At 53.0% G+C, this 18875-nt stretch overlaps 1 protein-coding gene across 4 annotated transcripts in view; it reads left to right on the top strand.

The window, feature by feature from the left end:
* The window catches only part of TMPRSS3 (transmembrane serine protease 3), a 30281-nt gene extending 19003 nt beyond the window's left edge, over positions 1 to 11278 (top strand). For 2 of the 4 annotated variants that reach the window (XM_029938898.1, XM_029938896.1), the window contains exon 12: positions 507 to 623. In XM_029938898.1, the coding sequence (XP_029794758.1) occupies positions 507 to 524 (18 nt within the window). In that variant the 3' untranslated portion in view covers positions 525 to 623. Of the gene's footprint in view, positions 1 to 506; positions 1045 to 11244 lie in introns of those variants that run through there. The other 2 variants (XM_029938897.1, XM_029938895.1) reach the window with 2 other exon arrangements.
* The last annotated feature ends 7597 nt before the right edge of the window (positions 11279 to 18875 follow it).

The following is an 18875-nucleotide window of genomic DNA, read 5'->3' as shown; positions in this document are numbered from 1 at the left end:
GGGGGGGGGGGGGAGATCCTTCCCCAAGGGAGGCTTTCCAGAGGGGTTGCCTTTTTGGTTGTTTCTTTGAACACGGCGCACAGGCCTTCCCTGACGCGTGGACATGGCCCCTTCCTCAGCTGACAGGTCTGCCCCCTGGGTCATCTTCACGCTTGTCCTCTGCGTTCCGTCCTTGGGGCATAAATCGTAACTGTTCTGACTCAAACCTGGGCTCCGGAGCGCGGTGCCAGGGCCGGGGAGTCACGAGAACCAGGGGAAGGGCTCAGTCAGGGACGGACAATGTGGGGCGTGTGGGGGTAGGGAGCTGTCCCACATGCCCCCGGGGCCACCTCGCAGAGGCCAACCTTGTCCCCACTGGTGCTGGGGACCAGCCCACGGCCAGTCGTGGCAAAATGCAGGTGCACACTCGATCTTGGCACTGGAGGCTGGCTTCACGGGCTAAAGCTATGTTTTCATTTCCAGAGGGACCTGAAAACCACGGGCTAAAGCTATGTTTTCATTTCCAGAGGGACCTGAAAACCTGAGGAGAAGAGAACAGGCGGCCACCTTGAGTGCCCGCCGTGATAGAAACACCGTCCTTCCACGGGTCCCGGGGGGTAACTTGCGCATGAGCCTCCTGTGCCCTTCTGCCACCACCGCAGAACCCCGAGAAGGAGCATCTTTCTGTCCCCGCGATCTAGAACGGCCTGCTCCTAGCCCTCTACAGGCTCCTGAGGAGCTGGGCTACCATGACCCTGAAGCTCCTTTGTGATGTGACCTTCCCTGAGCTCAGAAGCAGGGGCACCTTGGTGGTGGTGGCTGTTCACTTTCCTCTGTGCTGGGGCATTCACCGTGACTGAGAGTCACGCGCATCTCCCCACAGTCCCCCCGGCTCCCAGGGAGGACACGCCAGCCAGAGCCGCAAGGGGGCGTCGTGGTGGATGTTGCCGTTGGCACCGTCTTTATCCCGGGGCACCGGGACCAAACCAGATCTTCCTACTTCCAAGAACCCTTTCCACCTGTGAGAACTTAACCCACGAGTAATTATTATATGGTTTCTCTCTAGTCTTTCTTTGTCATGTTTGGTGCTTGGAGTAGTACTTTCCCTTCCTTCCGAAGGCCGTGCACCCTCCTAACGCATTGGTCACTCACAGCTCTCCGATGCACAGGGGCCACTCATGTAAGCTGGAATCATGAAATTAACTGGGGAACCTTGACCACTTTAGTCTCCTCTAGATGGCTTGTGGCCTTGGCATTTTTCCGCTGGAACAGGTTTCTTGGCAGAGTCGAATTCTGTCCGAAGACTCGGAAGCAGGGCGATGAGAAGTCACTGGACTAAGGCAGGACCACCTAGCCGCACACAGGGGACCGTCACGCGTCATCAAGAGGACAAAGGCTTCCTCGCCTCTCGGCACGGCCCCTGCGGCATCATCAGAGACCCCTCCAGGTTATCCACATGCCCCTTTGTCACCTGCAAGCACACACATCGCAGGGAAGGGCTGCTGATAGGGGGACTGGGGGACTTTGTCCCAGATGAAGGCATCCGGTGTGAGTCTGTTGCTTGGCCTCGAGGCATCCGTAGGAAAGATGGGGCGTTTCAAAGAGCAAGCAGGTGCCTGGGGAGGTGGAGGCTGCGGGGAGCCTCCTGGCATGTCCGAGACCCCAGGGCTGGGGGCTGTCCAGGGAGAGAGGGACCGCCGAGACTTAGCAATGGCCGGCCGCCCAACTCTGACTCGCCCACAGGTCTCGTGTGCCAGACAGTGACAAGGCCGTTTTCATTTTGAGGGGTTTTGCCCAGGCCTCTTTGAAGGTAGAGGCATGGCCGCTCCCGCACGGGACATCAAGCCGCGAAGAGAGGTGGCACGCGGTCCAGGACACCCTCGGTTGGGAGCACCTGACCGAGGGGCCAGCGCCCTTGTGCCGCCAGCCATTGTCACTCCGTTCTCACTTAATTACTATTGAATTTTGTGAGGAAATATTTGCCATCTTACAATCTTTCAGAAGGTCTTGAGTAATGCTGACGGCAGGCAGTTAATCAGGGTGTGCCATGCGCCTGGCACGGCGCTGCCGCATTTCCTGTGTGCCCTCGTTTATCGCCGGAACGACCCTACGGGACAGGAATTATCGTTAGTCCCGTCCGCAGATAAGGAGACAGAGCTGTGAGGGGGTGATTTCCCAAGCCTGCATGTCGGGCCAGTGGGGCTTTGGGGGTTGGCACCAGGCACACGGTGCCACCACGAACGACAGCAATTAGCTAACTGCAAAGCCACACGCGTTGGCATCTGAGTCTAAAGAGTCTTTGCTCCACCAGCTTGAACCCATCTGAGATGTATTGGCCGTTCAAGGTCATGGCCGGTGTCCCTCCTCTGGAAATGTTCGGTCTCAGTGGAGGCCTTGGCTGGCTCTCGCCGCAGTTTCGGGGGCAGGGCCCTCGGCCAGGTTTTTCCTTTTTTGGGGGTGCAGCTTCACGTCTCCGTCACGCCTGACAGCCAGGCCGGAGAGAAAGTCGTGGCTGGAGCCCCGCTAGCCTGCAGCCACAGAGCCAGCCGGGAGACCGAGGCGGCTGCTTGCCCGTGGCCTGGACCTGAAGAAGCACGTGCAGGGCGGGCATGTGGGGTTAGTGAATTAGGGAGCCCGAGCCTGGACCATGTGCCCCGACAGCACCACGGGGACAGCGCCTTCTCTTGTAGGTTCTTTTGTGTTTGATGCGGCTGGATTTTAACATTTTTAAAAGTATTACAGAAGACCTAACAATATGCCAGAACATTCGGAGCCATGAGTGTTATAAACCAGTTGACGACTTCAGTGCCAAGTTGGCCATGAAAACTGTGAACGCTGCCTTTCTTTTCTAAAGGCGGTGGGGTAGGGGGGGAGGTTCCAGATGCTCACAGAAGTCTGAGTTCACCTCCCACGTGGAGAATCTGCCTGCAGCGGTGCAGGAGGCACGGGCTGGGGTGGGTGTGCAAACCTCCACCCGGTCACTGGCCTGGGAGGAAGATCCGGGTACTGGCCTCCAAGTCCAAGGGCTGCAAGATGCCCAGGGGGTGCGTGTGTGAGGACCACGCCCTCCAGGCGGGCCGATGTGGATTCCTCATCAGGTCCCCAGGAGCCGGGAGGCACGGGGTCTCACCAGGGACACAGATGGAGTAATGGCCAGCAAGCATCGAGTTTCTGCTGCGTAATCTTAATTTTTTTTTAACATTTTATTTACTTTTGAGAGACAGAGACAGAGCACAGGTGGGTGAGGGGCAGAGAGAGACAGGAACGGAATCCAAAGCAGGCTCCAGGCTCGGAGCTGCCAGCACAGAGCCTGACGTGGGGCTCGAACCCACAGACTGTGAGGTCATGACCTGAGCCGAAGTCGGAGGTTCAACCAACGGAGACACCCAGGGCCCCCTCTGCTGCGTCATCTTAACCATGGGTGTCAGATCAGTTACTTTAGACAGTCTACTCGTTGGACCACCTTCTCCCCACCAGAGGGAGAGAGAAGCCCCGCTAAGCCTGCCCCTGAGCCGCTTCAGGGGTCGCTGCCATCCGGGGCCCCAGCCCCTTCCGGCGTGCCTGGTGCCCTGAATCCGGAGCCCACGGACCCGCAGGGAGGTCGTGTGTCAGCTCGGGGGCCTGGTGTGCACGTGTGCACGCATGTTCATTCGAGTGTGATTCCACCTACACAGGGACACTCACATGGCGCCGAAGTCACTTCTTTCTGAGCCCACCTCTCCGTCTAAGCTGAGAGCTCTCTGAGGACAGGGTCATCCGTTCCATTCGGCTTAGAACAGTGACTTATTTAAGAAGTCTCCATGCTTCTCCCCTTAGAGGACAAGACAACGGCTGAGTGTGTGGAAAATGAGTCCCACCACGTGGCCGTTTGGATCCGCTACTGCCTCTGTCGTCAGGGGCCAAATCACGTAAGAGTCACGACTCAAAGTCCCGTTCACAGAAAATAGGTCAAAGTGATGTCACTTAGGGATGAGAAATTACAAAATGGAGCAGTTATTATTATTATTTTTTTTTTTTTAAGAAAGAACGTGTTTCAGTTCTCCAGGAAGAAGGGAGATGGGGGTTGTCGAGCTGGGGACGAGTCTGCCACGTTTTCTCCATCAGGAGCTAGTCCCTCCCCCTCCTTCGGTCCATCACGCGCACCCCGGAAGTCCCGCCCCCCTGCTTTCCTGGGTCGGGGGTGGGGAGCGAGGGGGCTGCGGAAGAGCGGAGGTCCGCTGGCTCCCTGTGCACGCGCCACGGCACCTGCTGCCCTCGTCACCGGGCACCTGCCCCCGTGCGCTCCCTCATCCCCCGTGGGGCCCACAGCGGCACCCCGTAACTTGTGTGATGATGCAGGTTCGCAAAGCAGAATCAAACTTCGTGCCCATTTCCTGGAGGCAGGGGGGAAACGGCGAGGAAGGGGAAGGGGCAGGAGCCGGGCGCTCTCCGCGGTTCCAGAGAGCAGCTGGTTTATCACACTCACCCCCAGAGAGCCTTCTTTTTTTCTTTTTATCTTTATAACGTTCATTTATTTTAGAGAGAGATTGAGAGACAGAGCGCGAGCAGGGGAGGGGCAGAGAGAGAGGGAGACACGGAATCCGAAGTAGCTCCAGGCTCCGAGGTGTCAGCGCAGAGCCTGACACGGGGCTCAAACCAGTGAACTGCCAGATCATGACCTGAGCCGAAGTCCAATGCTGCAGGGACTGAGCCCCAGGCGCCCAGAGAGCCTTCTTCAAAGGAGATCTAGAAACTTCCCAGGCCTGGCCGCCAGGTGGAGCTCTGAGGAAGGCAACCCACTCACGTCTCCTGGTCACTGGAAAATTCCAGAATCTTTGCGAGGCCTGGGGCAGCTGCTGGCCTGGGTGACACGTCTCACCTTCTTCCTGGCTTTTGTCACAGGGCTGCTTGCTGCCAGACCTGAGTCCGAGCGGTGCAGCCACACCTGCCTGCGCCCGCGGTGACTGAGGGCCGGCCTCGGGGCGGGCATCCAGCAAGATCCCGGCAGAGCCCCTACCCTCCCCCAGGAAGGGGGCCTGCCGCTGCTCTCAGCCCCGCAGCTCCCCCGCCTCAGGCAGAGCCCCTCTGTGAGCCCCGGTAGGGGGGCTGGGGGACCCCGTTGCCTTCCTGGCAGAGGGCAGGGCTGACGACTCGGTTTATCCACTCCTGCACCCTCTCACACCCCCAGGACAGGAGCCATCACTAACCACCACGCCAACAGGGCAGTTGAGGAAAGTAACCTTCAAAACGACTTAAAAAATTATTTACTTATATTCTATTCAGTTAACATCCTGTGTAGTCCTGGCTTTAGGAGTAGAGCACAGCGATTCATCTCTCCCATGGGACACCCAGCGCTCCTCCCAACAAGTGGCCTCCGCAGTGCCCGTCCCCCGCTCAGCCCATCCCCCCACCACCTCCCCTCCAGCAGCCCTCAGTTCCTTTTCTGTGTTTAATTCAAAATGACGTTTTAAAGTTTTTTTTGGTTAGGGTGCCTGGGTGGCTCAGTCAGTTAAGCGTCCAACTTCAGCTCAGGTCATGATCTCGAAGTCTGTGGGTTCGAGCTCCATGTCCGGCTCTGTGCTGACAGCTCAGGGCCTGGAGCTGCTTCAGATTCTGTGTCTCTCTCCCTCTCTGCCCCTCCCCTGCTCATGCTGTCTCTTTTTCCCTCTAAAAAATAAATAAACTTTAAAAATTTTGAAAACATTTTCTTTGGTTTCTGTGGTCACAAAAACTAGATTTCAGAATCATTCTTATTGGACTACTTTTTCAGTTGCAGTTTTTATAGGGACAATGATAGAGTCACAGGCAGTCATAGGAAGAGTGTGGGAAGGGGTCTCCTGCGAACTGCCCGCCTTTCCCCTCATGATGACATTTTGCAAAACTACAGTCCCACAACACAGGCAGGCTATCGACGGTGATTCACTCATCTTTAAAAAAATTTTTTTAATGTTTATTGATTTTTGAGAGAGAGAGACAGGGTGTGGATGGGGGAGGGGAAGAGAGAGAGGGAGACACAGGTTCTGAAGCAGCTCTAGGCTCTGAGCTGTCAGCACAGAGCCTGATGTGAGGCTTGAACTTACAGACTTGGAGATCATGACCTGAGTCAAAGTCAGACGCTTAACTGAAGGAGCCACTCAGGCGCCCTGATTCACTGATTTTATCCAGATTTCTTTTTAAAATGTCTTTATTTATTTTGAGAGAGAGAGACAGTGGAGGGAAGAGCAGAGAGAGGGAGAGAGAGGGAGAGAGAGAGAGAATCCCAAGTATGTTCTGCGCTGTCAGCACAGAGCCCGATGTGGGACCCAAACTCACAAACCGTGAGATCATGACCTGAGCCAAAATCAAGAGTCAGATGCTTAACTGATGGAGCCTTCCAGGTGCCCCCAGATTTCTTCAGACTTTTTATACCGTGTGTGTGTGTGTGTGTGTGTGTGTGTGTCTGTGTGTGTCTGTGTGTCTGTGTGGTATGTGCATATGCACGTGGATGTGTGTCCCTTCATGTGTGTCTGTGGTATATACATATTTGTGTGGTGTGTGTAAACGTATATATGTGTGTGTCTATATATGTGTGGTATGTGTGCGTCTCTGGAGGGGCATGTGTGTAACTGAGCGTGCCTGTGTGTGTGGTGTGAGTGTGTACGTGTGTGTGCAGGCAGGTCTGTGTGCTGTGTAGAGCGTGTAGGAGCTCGTGCCCACCACCACAGGGATGGTACCGGGCAGCTCCATAGCCACAAACACCCCCCCATTTACCCCCCCACACCCCCTCACCAGCCCCCCTCACTCGCCCTTGTCCTAAGCCCTGGCAAGTGCCCGCCTCCCTTCCGAGGTACAGTCATGTCATGCTGTCACCTCATGGAACCGAACGGCCCGTGGCTCTCAGGTGCTGGGCAAGGCCATATGTGCCCAGTCAGGGTCTTAGGAAGCTGCGGCGCTCTTTCCCAGGGTGGCCCCGACATTTTACGTCCCCACCGGGGACGCTGGAGGGCTTCAGATTTCCCAGCCCTCGTCAGCACGGGTGCTGCCATGGCTTTCTATGTTCGCCATTCTCATAGGTAAGTAGTGACATCTCATTACGGTTGTGGTTGGTTTTTTAATTTTTTTAGTGTTTGTTTATTTTTGAGAGAGAGAGAGAGAGAGAGAGACAGAGCATGAGCAGGGGAGGGGCAGAGAGGGAGAGAGACACAGAATCCAAAGCAGGCTCTGAGCTGTCAGCACAGAGCCCAATGCGGGGCTCAAACTCAGGAACCGAACTGTGAGATCATGACCTGAGCCAAAGTCAGACATTTAACCACCTGAGCCCCCGAGGCGCCCCTCATTACTGTTTTAATCTGCATTTCCCTAGTGGCTGACAATGCTGACCATCTCCTGTGGTCATTTGTCAGGCGCGTCACCTCTTGGAAGAAGGTCCTCTCATGTGTCCTGTCCATTTCCTAGTGGGATTGTTTTATTCCGTTAACTTCTGAGAGTTCTTTTTATTCTGGAAACAAAATTTTGGGGTTTTACATCTGTCTTCGTTGGAGATGCAGTTTGCATATATTTTCTCTCATTCTGAAGCCTGTCTTTGCATCCTCCTCCTCGGGGCGTTCACCGAGCCAAAGGCTTTACTTTTGGTAGGATCTAATTTGTCAATTTTTCTCTTGTGTGTTGCATTCGTGGTAGCAAGTTGAACTCTTAGCCTGGTTCTATGTCCCAAAGACCTTCATGCTATTTCCCTAAAAGATTTATAATTTTATTTTTTATGTTGAATTCTAGGGTGAATTTTGAGTTAATTTTTGTGTAAAATGTGAGGTTTCAGTCTCAGTTCCTTTCTCCCCCTGTGCGGATGTCCAGTTGCTCCCACACCACTTGTTGAAACAGCTGTCTTTTCTCCATTGGATTTTGTTTTTTTCCCTTTGCCAAAAGTCAGTTGGGCCTATTCATGCGGGTCTATTTCTGCATCTTCTCTTCTGTTGATCTCTGTGTCTACCCCTCTGCATATTACTGCATAGTCTTGGTCACTGCAGTTACATAGTAAGACTTACTATCAGGTAGAGTGATTCCTCCAACCTTATTGGTTTTTTTCAAGATTATTTTAACTATACAAAGGCTTGTGCCTTTCCATACAAATTTTGAAATAAGCTTATCTATGCCTACAAAAAATCTTGCTGGGATTTTGCTAGGAATTGCATGAATCTATAGATTGTTTGGGGAGTATTAACATCCTTACTATGTTGAGTCTTCCAATCCATGAACATAGTATGTCTGCTTAGTAGGTCTTCTTTCACTTCTTTCATAAGAATGGTTTCATTTCCAGCACACAGATCCTCAACATGTTTTGTTAAGTGTATATTTAAGTAGCCCATTTTTGAGTGATTGTAAATGGTAGTGTTATTAATTTCAGTTTCTGCATGTTCACTGATAGGATGTAGAAATACAATTAATTTTTGTGGCTGATCTTGTATCCTATGGTTTTGCTGAAGTCTTTTATTATTTCTAAGAGTTTAGTTTGTATGTATTAGTGTGTGTGGATTCCTTGGGATTTTATATGTAGGCGATCATGCCATCTGCAAACAGAGAGTTTCATTTCTTCCCTTTTCATTTGTATGCAATTTATGTTTTTTTCTTCTCTATTTCCATGACTAGAACATCTAGGACTATGTTAACTAAGAGTGGTGAAGGCAGACACCCTTGCTTTGTTGCCAACCTTTGGGGGAAAGCATTCAGTCTTTATTTTAAGTATGACGTCAGCTGCAGGTGTATTGTAGATGCATTTTTTCAAGTTGGGACAATTTCCACAATTACTAACTTGCTAAGAATTTTTGTCATGAACGGCTTTGAATTTTGTCAAATATTTTTTCCACATCAGTTGATATAATCATATGGTTTTTCTTCTTTAGCTTGTTGATAAGAAAGATTGCACTGATTATTTTCCAATTATGAACTAGGCTCACATAGCTGGAATAAACCCTATTTGGTCACGGTGCATAATTCTTTTTTATAAAGTGTTGAATTAGGTTTGCTACTATTTCACTGGGGTATTTTGCATCTAAAGTCATGAGAAATATTGGTCTGTAGGGGTGTGTGTGTGTGTGTGTGTGTGTGTGTGTGTGATCTTTGTCTACTTTTGGTATCAGGGTAATATCAGCCTCATAAAATGAGTTGAGAAATGTCCATTCCTCTTTCATTTTCTGGAAAAGATTGTATAAAATGGCATTAATTCTTCTTTTAAAACTAGGTGGAAATTTCACTTTTTTTTTTTGGACATTTTAAATTACAAGTTCAAGCTCTCTGTTGTTTACAGGGCTATTCCAGTCATCTGTTCCATCCAAGTTGAATGTAGTAGTTGGTGGGTTTGGAGGATTTAGTCCATCTCACTATGTTGTGGCATTTATGAGCATAAAGTTTTTCATGGTGTTCCTTACTGTGTTTGTAGGGTCTGTAGTGATGTCTGCTTCATTTCTGAGGTTACTTGTGTCTTCCTGCTTTTAATTGTTCTCACTTCTGCAATAAGTGTGTCAGTTTCTTTGATTTTCCCAACGAATGAGCTTTTTGTTTCATTGAATTTTTCTATTGTTTCCCTACCCTCAATTTCAGTGATTTCAACCTTCCTTCTCATTGCTTTAAACTTATTTAGCTCTTATTTTCTAATTGTTTAGGTAGAAACTCAAGTTTTGATCTGAGAACTTTTCTCATTTCTAGTGTAAGTTAATGCAACAGATTTCCCTCTAAGCACTGCATTAGCCGAGGCCCGCACATTTTGATATGTCATGTGTTCATTTTCATTCAGTTTATGTACTTTTAAATGTCTTTTGAAAGTTCTTTATTGACCTACAAATTATTTAGAAGCGAGTGATTTAACTTCTACATGTTTAGAGATTTTCTTGTCTGCTGTTGATTTTTTCATTCGATTCCATTATGGTCAGAGAACATACCCTGTGTAATTTAAAAAAATATTAGATTACTGGGATTTGTTTCATGGCCCAGTATATGGTCTGTCTTGGTGAACGAACACGGGCACTTAGAAGAGAGTGTCGGCTGTGTGTCCTGTAAATACCAGCCGGCCCTGTTAGGAGTGTGTGGCTCCGACCCCTCATCCCCGCTGATACCCTGACAAGCAGTTCCATCAGTTGCTGGGAGGGCACCTTGGGGTCCCTGGTGACAACCGTGGGTCATCTAGTTCCCTCTTCTACTCAATCAGTTTTTGTTTCATCTACCGATGTTCTGTTTCTTAGTAAGAACTAAGTTTTTGATGTTTTAAAATGCAAAATGACTTTTTAAAGCTACATAATTGTCATAAAAATGTTAAGAACACACACACCACGTTTTTAACTCTGAGCGCCCCTGTCACCTGGCTCTTCTCGCCATCCTCAGTCCCGACTCTGGGAGGAGAGCCAGCTCCGTGGGTCTCAGAAACCGATTTTCCCATTTGACATGTTTCTGAAATCTTTTTTCATTATCTCCTTATGTGGAAAAATGAAAAAGGTGGAGAGCAGACTCGGAAGGCAAGTCTTGACTTGCTATTGACATACTTAAGAGCCCTGATGCCCCCTTATGGAAGCAGGGATTTAAAATAGAATGTCACCAGGGCCAGTGGCTGGCTCAGTCGGTTAAGCCTCTGACTCTTGACTTCAGCTCAGGTCGTGATCCTGGGGTCGCTAGATTGGGCCCCATGTCGGACTCTGTGCTGAGCATGGAGCCTATGTAAGAGTCTCTCTCTCTCTCTCTCTTTGTCCTTCTCCCCCCATTTGCACTCTCTGTCTCTCACTAAAAAAAAGGAAAGTAAAAGAGAAAGCCAGAGAGGACCAAGTGGACATAGGCCACTGGCTCCGGGCTTGATAACCCTACCACCACCTTTCTCACTACTGAAGAAAGTACCCAAGAATATGAGGGAGAGAGGAGAATGTGGCGAGAATCTTGAATGGCTTCTCATTTATGTTATAAAAACAAAGTCACTCATGTTGACATTGCTGGTGACACCACGGAGAAGGCAGCTGACCGGCCTGCGCTGGCTCACTCTTCCCGTGGCTGCGTCCGGGAGTGGGACTGGCGCCGGACGTCGGCCAGCTTCCGGCCGTGCCCCAGTGGCGGCCGGATCAGTGACGCTTTGCCCTCTGTCCGTCTCTCCCTCTGGCCCCACCTCCAGGCCCTCCCTCAGCACCTGCCGGGGCGAAATCTTCGGGTTGCCAGGAAGAGGAAGCAGGGTCCTGGCTGACGAAGATTGTTTCTGTGGTTTGGTTTTGCATAAACTTCCAGTAACAACTGTAACGATGAAAGTGGTAAAAACGTTTTTGGTTTTGTCTCCAGCAGGTGTGAGGGGTACACAGGAGCTAGGACAGCTGGCTCGAGGGGTGCCAGACTGTCACCAGGGCCTCGGCGCCCCCAGGGACACGAGGACCGGGCTAGGACACAACCGACGAGCTAGGACTTGGTCTACGAATCACAATGCCCTCCTAAGCCAAGCATCGCCGTGTGCTCAGACCTGCCTGAACAGTAGGCCCCCGCCTTCAGTAAGCATATTTAGAAGAAGAAAATAGCCAAGGGAAGATGAATAAAAGGTATAAAATCAACATAAAGTTTATTGAGGATCCTCAGAGCAACCCCAGGGCCTTTGTCCAGCAAAAGAGTCTCCCTGTGGGGCTGTTGAAACTGGAGGACAGTCTGGCCCCTTCCTTGCCCTGCCTTCATCTCTGGGACTTTTATTATTTTTAATTTTTTTAATGTTTATTTATTTTTGAGAGAGAGAGACAGAGCATGAGCAGGGAGGTACAGAGAGAGAGGGGGAGACACAGAATCCGAAGCAGGCTCTGGGCTCCATGCTATCAACGCAGAGCCCGACGCGGGGCTCGAACTCAAGCTGTGAGCTGAATCCATGACCTGAACCGAAGTCGGATGCTCAACCGACTAAGCCACCCAGACACACCCTTATCTCTGGGACTTTAAAAAAGCATAGCACAGTGGCCTCAGAACAGAGCAGGGACCTGAACTGCCACCGTTGGGAGTTGCCCAAAAATAGTAATTCACATGTGATTCCTCTTATTCTGTGCTCAGCGGGAGTGGGGACTGGTCACCAACAGTGCGGGCCAGATAGAAAATCCCCATGCGAGAAACAGAATCTGGACCTACACACTTACATCTGGGGTAGATATGGTTGAAGCTGACCAAAGGGCCGTGGGCTGGTCAGGGGGATTGTGGTGGATCGCGGGAACAGGAGTCTGGGCTGGACCAGCCAGCACTCTGGTCAGAGAGGTGGTGCACTGAGCCCCAAGAGGCAGATTCCAGCCAGGCTTGCGGGAGGGGTGGGCCAGGCTGCCCGCCACAGGGATGGAGCTGCAGACGGATGGGGGGTGTTCGGAGCCCCCTCTTAGTTTATGTTCCCTGGCACCTGGCAGAGGAACCAGCAAATGAAATCAAGACTCACCTGCTGGGTGGAACAGGGCTTTGTTCAGCCCTGGCTGCCGCCGAGTTGCATGCGGGAGGTCTAGCGTGGCAGAGGCGGGAAGGCTGGGGGGCTGGCTTGCTGGTGACGGACTTGGTTTCGGCCCCCTCACCCCTCACTGCTAGTTTTAAATTCCTAGGAGGCCGTGGCTGGGGGCCAATGTTGGATTTTGGAGACTTGATCATGGAAGAGGGTGCTGAGCCATCACATTTCATCTCCAAGCGAGTGTGTGTGTGTGTGTGTGTGTGTGTGTGTGAGACAGGTGAATTGGGGCCACATCAGGGGGTGCCAGTGCTCAAGCCAGTCGCATTGTCGAATTTTGGTTTAATCAGAAGATGCAGTGCGGCTGGCGGTGGGGTGAATGGACACCTCTGTCCAGAGCGAGTGGAAATGAAGGTCAGCTTCGTGGAAGTCAGCATGGGGCCATGTTTCATGAGCCTTAGGAAGAGCGCCCTCCCAGACCCAGTGGGTGTACTTTGGGGGATGCCCCAAAGAGACCGTCCTAAGCACAGAATAATCGTTTTGCTCGAAGATATTCATGAAAGAAATCCCAGTAATCGTGACCAATCGTAAACACCCTGGACGGCCCAGGACATCAAATCATTAAGGAAGTCTGGCTATGGCGGCATGAGGAGCCATGATGGAACCGTCAGTAGCTTATTGTGTGGAATTTGCAATAACAGGGAGAATTTTCTGGTTGAACCAAAAAGAACGAGACAAAGAGGCTGAAGAACAAACAGCTCCGTAGGAAAAAGATGGAAAAGCAGAAGTGGGGATCGCGGGTGGCGCAACGGTGAGCCCCGTCGGGAGTCTGTTTTCTGGCCATTGAGCCGTTTCTGCAGTGAGCGCTCCTCACTTTCCAATCAAAAGCACTGTGTTTGTAGGAGGCCAATGTGAAGATTTTGCTCTCTCCCCGAAGAAAAGGGAGCGTTCCCCCAAGCCAGCAGTCAGAGAGCCGGTCAAGTGAGGGGTGTTGGACCGTGTGGGCTCCCCATGGGCCACACCCCGATCTGTTTGCCCCCAGCCCTGCCTCCTGGCTCCTTCCCTGAAGTCAAACACAGACCTGGGGCTGGCGTGGGGCGTCTGCTATCTTAGAGATTTCAGCACGCTCACCGAGCAAAGCCACCCTTCCTGCCCCTTGAGTCCTTGTCCCTCCCAGAACCCTAAGGCGACTCGGAGCAGGTCAGGGAGATGCAGAGCTGGCCGTGACGGGGACAGGAATGGCCAACATGGGGAGCCGTATTCCTCCCTGCCGTGGCCCCACCCCAGCTGCCACCACCCTGCCTGCTCAGAGACGGAAGGTCAGGGCTCAGCACCCCTTCCATGGATCAAGGCTCCAAATGCCAATATTCAGCCCCAGCCATGGCCTCCTAGGAATTAAACTGTTACAGTCATTGTATTTAATTTTTTTAATTGATTAGTTTATTTTTAAAGTTTATTTGTTTTGAGAGAGAGACAGAGAGAGAGAGCAGAGGAGGGGCAGAGAGAAGGAGAGAGAACCTCAAGCAGACTCCACACTCAGCACGGAGCCCGATGTGGGGCTCGATCCCAAGAACCGTGAGATCATGGCCTGGGCTGAAACCAAGAGTTGGACATACAACCAACTGAGCACCCCCAGGTGTCTCTGTTACAGTCATTTCCTTGACTACTAATTATTTTTCTCACCTTTCCTGTAGTTTTTAGGCATTGACATATTGTCTTCTAAGAATGTGGGGCTCCTGTTCTTTGCTTCTGTGCACAGGGCGCTAGAGGGTTTTAAATTTCGATGTGCATAAGTATTTATGTCTCACAGTTTCTAAACCTTTGTTCATCCTGTGTGCTATAAACTTCATAGTTTTAACATATTTTTGTATGCAAAGTTTGAAATCTCTTATGTAGCCAAGTTTGTTCTCAACCTACACATGTGATATACAATTAGATGATCCTTCTTCTCATTACAAGGCTTAGAAATACATCCTTCCAGAAAGTAGTTAAGGATTTAGTGACATAGTCTTTGCTTTACACAAGAGGTCGTTGCTATGGTAACTGGTCCTGGTTAAGACGTCAAAGTTGGATCCTTCGCTTCCTTCCCAGCCTCCTGTTCCACCGTCCAGCCACCCCCTCAGCTGGACGTGGCTTTCCCCCGAGAGGGTCCCCCAGGTGCGGACGTGTACAGGATGCGAGGCCACGATTGGCGTCGCAGGTACTGGTTTGCGTCTGTTTTCCACCGAGAAAGTCTGGGGTGAGGCAGTGCCCAGACACCCCCGCGACTCCTGGGGCTGCGAACACAGTCCTCCCAGACCCTGCTGTGCGGAGAAGCGCTATGCCCCTTGGTGATCGGGACCAGTCCCTCCAGCCACATCTCCTCTTCTGCCTGCTGTTTTGGAGGCAGGGAAAAACCCAAATGGCAGACCCTACAGCCAATTCAGTGGACCCAGGAGTGTCTTTCCAAGTGGAAGCCAGCCTGTCGTGGGCAATGGCACTGCAGCCACAAGGGCCACGGTCATGGGCATGAGAAGCAAAGTTTCTTCCCAAGTCCCATCCTGTAATCTTCTGTGTGTTGGTGCCCGGACGTGGGCACTCTGGCTGAGAGGGAGCCACATGCTGCTCGGGTCTGAGGCATCGGCTGACTGGCAGGCCACCAGCTGCCCGACGAGCTCAAGAGTCCGCATTCTGTCACAGAAGGACTGGTGACTCCCTCGCACATCGTTACATTGCCCTACGCTGCACTGCTCTGTATCCCACACCTCGGATTACACTTTCTGTAAATTCACAAGTGTGGACCTTCGGCAGCTGCAGGCTCAGAGGGACCTGGTCCTACAGTGTCCCCACCTGCCGCGCCTACTTCTCAAGACACTTGGCCTCGCAGGCCCCAGGGTCAGGGCTCTTGCGTCATAGCCCCGACCCACTCCTGTGAGGCGTTTGCTATTCTGACATCCTCTCAAAAGTGCAAACTTTACTGATAGCCGGACAGATGGGCCAGAATAGAGCATCCAAATCGAGTGTACACCTCCAACACCCAAAGAGGCCCAGGTGTAGTTGTGGGGTGAGGGCGCGAGGTGCAGAGGTCTAGCTCCTCTGCAGAGAGAAGACTTTCACGCCCCACATCGCCTGAACACCCACCAACAGGCTGGGCCCTGAGTGTCTGCGGTTCCAGTCTCTGACACACATGTGCTTTACGAGCGCATCTTCCGTCCCGTGTTCCAAACGCAGTGGACGTAACCTCATGTCATCAGTGTCCTGGGCCAGTGTCCACGCTCTCTCCAGAGTGTTCTGAAAGAGCAGGACAGCGGGCAGAAGCCACACCGTGGGGGTATTGTGGCCCTGGGACCGTACAATAGCAAAATCCCTTTGACTGCCTTTTCTAAAGGGAAGGGGGGAAGAGCAGACATTTCTGGGTCCGTGGCTGGAAATCAGGTGCCTGGGGGCAGGGCGTGGGGGTTGTTGCAGGAAAAGCTATCCTGTCTAGAGCCTCAGAGGCAATTACATTTACGTAGCTTTTCCCCACGGTTTAGCACCGGGCAGACGGGCCACGTCAACAGGCATGTGGATCGACCACCCAGAAGGCTTCCAAGTCCTTGAAGGTGACATGGATTTCTGTACTTCCCTCTTGGACTGTGACATCAGCTGGGGTGCAGTCTTGGGGGAGGACTTCCCCCATATCATCCCTCACCCCAAGGACAGACAGGCAATGTAGCTGCTAAGTGTATCTTTTCCCAATTTACATTCTGGGCCCGGGGAGGTCCCTGAGGGACCGATAATGGGACAGACTCAGGCCAAGACTCCACCTTGTGCCTGAAACCCATGGGAGCCTTCTTCGGGGACTCATACGGGTTTGGGTCTCAGAGTTAGTGGTATTTAGAGAAAATACCTAATGACGATCAGAAAGTCTAAATATTCTCCTTTCTCCGGTGCCCACTCACATCTTCCAGAACCACTGTAATAAAGTGCCACAGACTGAACTTACAGCACAAGCTTATTGTCACACAGTCCGGAGGCTAGAGGCCCAAAATCAAGGTGCTGCTCTTGTGTGAGTGAGTCTGCCCAGCCCCTCTCTGGGTTTCTGGAGCCTCAGCCAGTCCTTGGCTCATGTCTTTACATCTCTCCCTGCGTCTTTGCATCATCTGCCCTCTGGGGATGTCTGTGTCCGAATGTCCCCTTTGTAAGGACACCATGCAGACTGGACTGGGGTCCACACTAATGACCTCATCTTAGGCTGGTCATCTGCGAAGATCTCATTTCCAAATCAGATCCCGTTCCCAGGTCCCAGAGGTTAGGACTTCCACGTCTTTGGAGGGGACAGAGTTGAACCCACAGCACTGGTCAGCGGCTCAGATCCCTCTGGAGAAGGCTTGGGGAAGGCTCAGCAGAGACGTTTGTGGCCTCGATGGAAGGCCCTGCCTCAAAGGGACCTGGCCTCCATTCCTTCCTTGCTGACGGCAGCTGGTGGTCCCCCGCCAAGGCAGTTCTGGGGACCTGAGTGACGGCAGCACCCTCCAGGCATGCCCAGTGTGGCTAACAAGGGTGCCCGCCTCAGACGCACTCCAGCAGTTTCGTCTCCCTGAGCCTGAGACCCACCACTCCCCGGACCGCAGCACCGCGTTTCCTGTGCCTACCGTGCCTGTGAAGCACCTGAGAACTTTCTAGAATGCAGATTTGACTTCATGAAGTCCTCAAGGGAGCAGACCACCTTGAGTGTCGAGGCTGCCCTGAGTTGGGACCCTCAGCATGTCCACTGCATGAGCTGTTGGCGGCCACCAAGCCCACGGTTCCGACCCACCCACAAGATGGCCTTGTGCCCTGAGCAGGTGTGATGACGTCACAGCTCTGAGTGTGGCCCCTTTGTTCTCCAGGCTCTAACGTCACCCGACTCTGCTTCTGATGCCCCAGGCTCCTGCCCAGGAAGGTCTGCGGCTCCTCCGGGGCCTTGGGCTGTGAGGGGTCGAACCCTGACGCAGCTGGAGGCCATGTGAAAGCGGAATGGTCTTGAGCACAGTGGTGCCCTGTGCCCGGGGCTGCACCTGCGTGAGCTGGGCTGTGGCCCGTGCTCTGCGACGCTTCCTGGGTAGGAGAGCTGCCCCCCTCACACGGGGGCCCAGGGGTCCCCTCTGCTGCGGGACAAGGCCCAGGGGTGTCTGGGGTTCAAAGTTCCCGGCCTCATGTTTCTGCCCGGAGTGTCCCAGAGTTTCCCTGTTTCCTCGCCACTGCCCGGGGGACTAGAGGAGCTGAGGTGACTGACATCCAGTCAGGAAACGGCCCTAGGGCTTCCTGGTGTCTGAGCTCAGGCCGCCACCTCTGTCCCCCGGTCCCTTTTTCCTTTTCGATGTCTTGCAGGGCTGACATCAAATGTCTATCACATGACCTCATTTCACGTCACCTCCTATGAAGAGGAGACGCTGTGATCCTGCCCCACGCCATGGTCCCCAGTGCCCGGTGGGGACCAGAAGACACGCACGAGGGGCCAGCCCCCGGGGCTCATCTGGAAGGCGTGGGAACAGACTCACCACGGTGGTGATGTCTGCATCACTCAGGGCCTGGCAGGAGGCAGGCCTGTCACCCTCAATCTGGGTGCCTTGAAGGGGGTTAAATGGTGAGACCGTCGGCCTCCCTTTGGGGGCCGTGCACCTCTTAGCCTGGGGGAGCGAGGGGAGGGGACTGCACAGGGCCCCAACAAGACCGCCCTGAGCCGAGGGCGAAACACAGGGATGGGGCCATCCAGGACAACCCCCCAGAGACAAGTCCACGAGCTCGCCTCCTCCTAAGCGCCACCCACAGTGGCCAGGATCTGGAGAGCAGGGCGTGGCGGACAGGGCCCACGTGGCCGTGCTCACCGGACCTGGAGAGGGTGGTGAAGGCGGACGGAGGGCTCCAGCCCTGCGTCGCACACTCACCCCTGTACTGAAGAGCATGGCTCTGGGGTAGGAGACCGGCTGGGCCAATCCCAGCACACAGCGAGATGCTGGGGAGAAGGGCCCCCAAGGAGGGACCCCATGTGGTCGTGGGCCAGAGCACCAGAGCATCCTGTTAGATAGCGGCCTCCTGGGGTCTGAGCCCTCTATTTTCCAGTGCCTGTGCCACCTGACCTGCAGTGCGCCTGCTGCTCCGCTGAACCGGCATGACGACAATGACAGCAGAACCCCAAAAATACAGTGAATCAGGCAGTCGTGTGACCTTGTGCTACGCCCACCGGGAGTCCTGATGGTCACCAGAAGTGTTATGGCCACCGGGCCCCCAGTCACAGCCCCTCGGCCCCTGGCCACCTCCCCACCCATCACAGTGCCACGGCGCTGGCCATCACCCCCAGTCACCGTGCCCTGGCCCCTGGCCACCTCCCCCACCCGTGACAGCGCCCAAGCCCCCAGCCCAGCTGTTCTCAGGGAGCAGGGATCACGGCAAACACAGGGAGCCCACCCCCCTGGATGTGCGCTCCGTACATTGATGAACACTGACCTTCCCGCCACACGTCCCTCCATCCCCCTCATGAAAGGGAACAGGATGCGCACTCTGATGGCCTTTCGCGCCC

This window comes from Suricata suricatta, chromosome 5, assembly GCF_006229205.1.
Source record: "Suricata suricatta isolate VVHF042 chromosome 5, meerkat_22Aug2017_6uvM2_HiC, whole genome shotgun sequence".
Classification (NCBI taxonomy): Eukaryota; Metazoa; Chordata; class Mammalia; order Carnivora; family Herpestidae; genus Suricata; species Suricata suricatta.
The sequence above is the reverse complement of the archived record's forward strand: the minus strand, read 5'-3'. Positions and strand labels throughout refer to the sequence as shown.